General features: G+C 35.4%; 1 protein-coding gene across 1 annotated transcript; it reads left to right on the top strand.

Annotated features, from left to right (window-relative positions):
- Positions 1 to 354: 354 nt before the first annotated feature.
- LOC149250471 (uncharacterized) lies at positions 355 to 1,664 on the top strand. Its single transcript, XM_089456442.1, has 2 exons — positions 355 to 891; positions 1,048 to 1,664. The coding sequence occupies exons 1-2, from the start codon at positions 721 to 723 to the stop codon at positions 1,447 to 1,449; spliced, it is 573 nt and encodes a 190-aa protein (XP_089312568.1). The 5' UTR covers positions 355 to 720; the 3' UTR covers positions 1,450 to 1,664.
- The last annotated feature ends 5,673 nt before the right edge of the window (positions 1,665 to 7,337 follow it).

A 7,337-nucleotide genomic window follows, 5' to 3' on the forward strand; every position in this document is an offset into this window, starting at 1 on the left:
AAAGAATTACAGCCTAGGCTAGAAATCGATTTAATGGGTTAACTGAAAGCAGTTGGCATTTTATTGGGCACTGATAACAGACCCTAGGTAGCCCACGCCACGAAGAAATAAGCATTAAAGGGCAGCTTAAATGCTGTATAAATGGAATTGAAAAGTGTTGAAGGTAGGCATTGATTGAGGGCCTTTATGGAGGGTGCGTAAATGCAGGGAAGCAGAGGAGTAAAGAAAAGAGGGGCTTAGCAGTCAGTGCTTACCTACGATATCTCTTAGGATCCTGCCACGTTCATTCCTCTTACATGCTCTCAATGGCTTCAACACCCTTCAATTAAGACCCTAACCAATGCAAATACCATACATTTGTACCCTAAGCGACTCTGCATTTTGTTTCCACCACTTGGAACCTATGCAACATAATGAATTAACCGTATATTCAAATTAATCTGCAGGGAAACTTCCAAGGCTTTAAATCTCCACTCCCAAATTTATGAGAGACTGTGCAGTGTTCGATGAGATTTAGTCCAGATGTCTCCTCCTAGAGTTAATATATAACTCAACATCCACCATTGTTTCTGTATATAATTAGACTCGCTGAGAATTCCCATGAATCTTTTTCTTAGAATTGCCTGCGATCGTTTTTTTGAAACCCTAGATCCTCTGAAACCCTAGATCCCTTGAAACCCTGTAGGTTTTCTGAATTCAGTAAAAGGTAGGATCTTAAAAATGTTTGAGGAGGTGTCCAGGAAGAGAAAATGGTGTTGGAATTCAGGCAATTCTAAACATGGTGATGAGATTGGTGTCGGTGGACAGAAACTGAAACCCTCGGGTATTGGAATTGAGCTTCACGTTGAGTCTCCCCTGCCTCCAGAATGGCAGCAATGTTTAGACCTTCAGGTTTGTTTTCATCTTTTAGTTTTTCCCTGAATACAAATTGTGATTCCATGTCATTGATGGTGTTTTTTTAGTTTTGCCTTGAATACAAATTGTGACTCTATGTCATTGATGGGTATTTGTTTTGGTTGTTGTTGTTGAATTAATCAATGATTGCAGACAGGGCAAATATATTATTACAATTCAGCCACACAAACTAAGACTTGGCATGATCCAAGAGAAAAGACTGCAGTTGCTGGCTCTCAGTCCATGCAGTTGGACCTGCAAATGAATCTTCCAGAAAACGGTCAGACATGGAAGCAGCAGCAGAAGGAAGAAGTTGCAGGAAGAAGGAACTTGTCTGATCTCTTTGATGAAAATAGTGGAGAGATGATTGCAGTAGCCTGTGCACAGTGCCACATGTTTGTCATGTTTTATAAGGCTTTTCCTTCCTGCCCCAACTGCAAGTACGTGCATCCAATCGACCTCAACTTGGCATTCAGAAAGAAGAATATTATGCCACCCAGACAGACGCTCAGTTTGCTTGATTATGATCATGACAGTGTACAGGACACAAAGTAACTGTGAATGTAATGAGTTTTGGAGCTCTGAAGATTTGAATTTTATGTTGTTTTATGACCAAAAAAAATGTATAGAGAATTTTAAATTTTGTGTAGCAGGCTTAAGCTGGGAAGACTAGGGCAACTGGTGCAATCAGCTATGAATAGTTTATGTTTGCAGTCATCTATTGTACAATATGGTTTTCTTCACAAAAATATTGTGCGACTTCTTGTTCAGCAGTTGTGTCATTCTCTTATCAATCAACTGAATTCCATAAGAAATTTACTTACTGAATGTCTTATCTAATACTATTTCACCAGCTTTCTTAAACATGATTAATGGTGCTGCATTTTTTAATAGAATTTATTTGCTGAAACTCTTATCTAAAACTATTTCACCAGATTTCTTAAACATGATTAATGATTCTACATTTCTTAATATAATTTACTTGCTGAGACTCTTATCTAATACTATTTCAGCAGCTTTCTTAAACATGACTAATGGTGCCACATTTCTTAATAGAATTTACTTATGGAAACTCTTATCTGATACTATTTCACCAGCTTTCTTAAACATGACTAATGGTGTTACATTTCTTAATGAAATTTCCTTACTGAAGTTCTTATCTAATGCAATTTCACCAGCTTTCTTCAACATGACTAATGGTGCTGCATTTCTTAATAAAATTTCCTTACTGAAATTCTTATCTAATGCTATTTCACCAGCTATGGTGCTGCATTTCTTAATAGAATTTACTTACTGAAACTCTTATGTAATACTATTTCATCAGCTTTCATAAACATGACTAATGGTGCTGAACTCTCGGTACAGGAGTTGCAGCAATAGTTACTGGCATGGGTTGACAACCTGCAAACTAAAACCTAATCATCAAATAATGAATTAGTTAATACCATCAAATATGACTCAAGCGAGATCGATTTGAAATGCTCAAATAGTAGTGTGCTTGTTTATGCTTTCATGGAAGAATGTGGTGAGCTCAAACAGCTTATTTCAGACCTTTTTTTTGTGCTTGGGTGTCCATTAAATAACAATAGAATTTTCACTCAGAAATGTTTTGTTCTGAATATTATGCTCCAGTTGTTGCAGAATAACTCCTACAAATTTCACGACATTCTCCTTTTTATCTGTTTCATAATGACTGCGAATTCTGTAGTCAACCCCAGCTATTCAATGGAAGCTTCACAGAAACTATTTGTCGAGCGTTAGACTCCATGATCAGAAACGTAAAGATAACAACTTATTTTAATTTACAGTCGATTTACTGCGATGTATTAAGATCCATTCAATCACGAAAATTCCATTTAGTTGTGACCAGCTGAAAAAAATCATTTAGTTATCACCAGCTTAAACTGTAATATTGAGAAGAACTCAACGATTACCACGTATATTTATTGATCGCTATCAATGAAACATGAAGTCTCGGTAAGGATGGCCTGGAATTCTGGTGATTGCAGAATGGTGTATTCAATTATTAAGTATGAGTGAAGTGTATTCATTTCGTATGGAGTAACGTAAAGATTTAATTTATTAAATCCATGGAATTTGCATAAAATGTCAGAGCAGTCATGTATCCTGCATTTATTTATATTTATAATTTATGATTATGTAAAAAATGAAATATTATTATTTATTTATTGGTTCTAAATATAATAGAAAGTGGGAAAAAGTACATGATGAATTTAATCTTATGGATTTGTTAGACATGTAATCTTGTCATTAAGATTGGGTTGTCATTAAGATTTGGGTTAGTTAAGATTTGGGTTAGTTTGTGTTATGGAGGTTAGTTATTAGAATTTAAAAAAATTTAGAAATTGAATATAAATGTATTATTATTGTATTTATATGTACTTTTTTAATGAATAATGAAGATATAGAATTGAGATTTCAATACTAGTGTATTGCTGTATTGTTTATTATTTATTTGTTTTTGAATTCTATAATATTATAAGTGCTCTCTTTATATTTGTTCTTTAATGATTTGTTCAACAATGGTGCCAGGATAATGTGTTCTATTGAAATAATATGAGTCACTAGTTTTGTGGTCTTTTTGAGCGCTTTTCTTTCCTTAGACCTTGGTCTTGAAACTTTGTGGTGAAGATTCTGGTAAAGAACGACAAGTAGGGAGGTTTAACGGAGAGCAACGACAAGTAGGGAGGTTTAACGGAGAGCATATGTATCGTTGAGGTAGAGACGTGTGATTTGCCTATTGCATTGACACATAGTGTTATGGCTAACAAATCACTCTTGCAAACAAGATCTCCTTAGACTCATACAATATCTAGTAACAAACAGAGAAATGATTGCTACCTTTCCTTAATTCATAACTAAAGAATGAAGTGTGATGTATGTAAGAGCCTCTCACCTTTTCTACGAAATGATTGTGGAAGTCCTTATGATGTTTTCAAAGTCTTTCCTTGCTGCTTCAAAGGAAGATCTGCATGAGCACAAAGTAGATGAAGGTAAAACACACCATGAATAGAAATCACAATATAACACAAATTACAAAATTAAATCATTATTCAATTATAAACTATGCAAAGGATCAAGCAGTTTTGCAAAGAGCATTGGAACAAATGCTAGTAGGAAAGAACAATGCTTGTATTAAATATTGAACAAAACGAAGCATTACAACCTTGACCTTGATGATGTATGCCTCTTCCCAATGGTCTCCAATCCTCTCCTTAGATGACAAGCTTTCCAACCTTATTCCAATAACATAAGTTTACATTCAGAAGTCCCCCTTAGCCCTCTGGTCTATGTTGAATTTATAAGCCAAGAGGAGGAGGATTGAGATCCTCTTCTCAAGGGATGAGATCTTCAAAATGAGGGATTAGGGTTCCAGAAAGGGATGAAGTTGTCTATGTTGAATTTATAAGCCAAGAGGAGGAGGATTGAGATCCTCTTCTCAAGGGATGAGATCTTCAAAATGAGGGATTAGGGTTCCAGAAAGGGAGGAAGTTTTCTCCACTAACAGAGGGATGAGGCCCAAGTATGTAGAAGTTCGAAGCTTTCAGTTGGGAAATATTCCTTCAACAAAGCTTCTAGAAATCACTTTTTAATTTTACTTACGTTAAGTTATTTGCACAGTTCATAGTGGAAGACAGAGCACAATTTTTCACTTACCACAATGGTAAAATCTATGTCTACGTAGAATCTGGCTAGGGAACCACGCAAGCGCTAAAAAGTGGGTTTTTGGACCATGTAATCCAAAATTCTTGTTGTCTTTGGGATTGTTTTACTTCTAACATTGCAAGGGAATGCTTGGAACACTGAATTAGATAACGAAAGCTCTGGATTGGTGGTCATTTGCCTAATGGTGACAAAATTGTGTGTAACAGATTAACCCCTAAAGTGCAAAGTCATAAAAGATGCTTGAGCACTGAAGCGCTTTATCATGTCAAAGTTCGGATTAGAGACCATGGTTGGAGCCCTGAAACAAACAATGAAGGGTTAAAATACAATATTTTCATATAATCATCACTGAGGTAGGCATTCCCATACTCAGAGAAAAAATATCTCAAAGAATCAATATGGAAATATACAAAGATCCATGTCAATAGTAGACACAATATGGACGCAACGATCAAATATGGATCCATATTTTCAATCATGAATATTTAAAACTCCACGCAACCTAGATGAATGAAACTAGATGCAGACTCTTGGTCTTCATCTCCATCGATCCATAGTATGCATCTATCCATGTGAGTGAAATGTTTCGAAGTCTAACATGGTAGAAACCACCTCATTACCAGTCAATGATGTGAACCGTTAACATGTGTGAGAGAAACCACTAATAATGACAATGGTTCTCAAGGCACCCCAGTACAATCTATGAAGTGTGATTAAATGTTTTGAAGTCGAACACTTCAGAATCATTTGATCGAAGGTCAATGATGAGAACATATCGTCGAAAGCGAGAAACCTGCCATTAAGACATGCAGGCTCCAAGGTACTAAATGAGGTTTTTAAATCAACTTTCTAGATAATGCGCTGAAGTCGATAGGAAGTGATATGTCGCAAGAGGGCATATGACATCAAAATCATGTTAAGTTTTGAAGAACAAATTTAGAGTGATTTAGGACTCACTCAGGGATCGCTGACGCGATTGAAGGCTATGAATTGCAAGGTAATTTTAATGGATTTGAGACTTCTGCGATCTGCATTATGTGTGGTTGTATCTTCCGGATCCATCGCATTTTATTGTTTTTATGCATTGACGTTTCGAACCATCATCTGTGGTTCATCATCAGGATTGAACTTCTCTTGAACATATCAACGACATGACATTTTGACTTAGCTGCATTTGACTAAAAAATAATGCCCAAAACCAACTAAAGACTTTCAATGGGGTATGATCAATTAAGATGCAAATGGATTTCCCAACCCAGACACAAAGATGATGAAGTGTCATGTTTGAGAGCGACATACTACCTTTTACAATATAAAAACAAATGTTTCTTTCCAATTTCCCCCACCATCACTGGCAAGTATCTCTTTATTTTTGTGCAAGCTTGAGGGGGATAACATATGCTTGTTCTGTAAGCTCATCCTTTAGATGAGTCATTCAGAGTATTTTTAACAAACCCTTGGAAGGAGTGGTTCGGTCTCGTCATAATTAATGAGTCCAACGAAGGGGTAACTCGATGTCGTTTTCATATTTAAAGAGTTTGAAAAAGACACGAAAAGAAAACTCATACAGTGCTTTCATCATAAATTTTTAACGGCCCTGGAGAAAGTAAAGCTCAGTGTTTTTCATTTTTAGGGAGCCAGGAGAAAAACATAAGTAAACTTTGAAATATCATTTTTTTGTAAATTTAGTCTCTCAAGCCCGAAAGAGGGTAAAATGATGCAGGGGATAACTCTTTTGACCATGATAGTCAAAGTATGCCTTTTTCGTAAATAGTCCACATGATCCGTAAAATGGGTAAACTTATATCAAGTAGATTTTTTATTTCTTTTGTAATGAGTTTGAAACAAACAAGCATACTCAACAATTTTTTCATGTTTAGAAAGTCATAAAAGAGCTTAAAGGTAACTCTAGTATTTTTCTTTTTCGTAATTTTAAGAGCCAAAAAAGTGTAAACATTTACTCATCGCGAAAATGATCTATTTTCGTAATTAAACTTGTGCACTACACATTCAAACTCAAACAATCAACATAATTGCTAAAAAAATAGTAAAAACATTAAAAATTTGATTTTTTAAAAGATAAAAGCAAAAAATATTATTTTAATAGGCCTAATTTGCTTATAAAATTTCAAAAAGTAAAAATTTCTTTTACCATTTGTGTTTTTACTATTGAGAGCTTTTGAAAGTGCATTTTCACTCGAAACATTAGAAGGGGATTGTGATCAAACCATTGGACCATTTCACGAACTATTTTCTCCAGGTAAGAGATCATTCCATCTTTTTCATTTTCGTAGCTTTTATTTTTCATTTCACTGGCGATTTAGTATTTTTTAGGGGTCTTTATCAATTATAATTTAGCCCTTGGTGTGCGTGGTTCCTCCTCATCAGGACTGCGCAACCTGACTATTTTTGCATTGCTGGAAAATGTGATTTGCGGAGTTTTCCTGAAGGGAACTGTGGAAATCTGCTTTGTCTCTAACAGGGGGCCACACAAGGCGCCGAGGTTTTTGGAAAAATAATAAAAAACGCTCGAAATGTTTTGCAAAACATTTCACATTCTTTTCTAATGAATCTCCATTGTTGTTTTTAGGCTTTTGAAGTGCAAAAATGGAATGGAGAGAGAGAGAACATGAAGCTGAAGATGTAGAGGCTTTGAATGACCCAACAACATTACAAGCTTTGAGAAATTATGGTTTGTACAATTTTTTTATGATTCTAGGAATGAAAGCTCAGCTGGATTTGTTGACATGGTTGGT

This window comes from Pinus tabuliformis, chromosome 7 (assembly GCF_031772625.1).
Source record: "Pinus tabuliformis cultivar Carrire ecotype Pingquan chromosome 7, CPIR1, whole genome shotgun sequence".
NCBI classification, from domain to species: Eukaryota; Viridiplantae; Streptophyta; class Pinopsida; order Pinales; family Pinaceae; genus Pinus; species Pinus tabuliformis.

Coding starts and splice junctions, on each gene's coding strand:
- LOC149250471 (XM_089456442.1), top strand. CDS start 721: ATGTTTGAGGAGGTGTCCAGGAAGAGAAAATGGTGTTGGAATTCAGGC. Junction 892..1,047: donor AGCAATGTTTAGACCTTCAG/GTTTGTTTTCAT, acceptor CAATGATTGCAG/ACAGGGCAAATATATTATTA.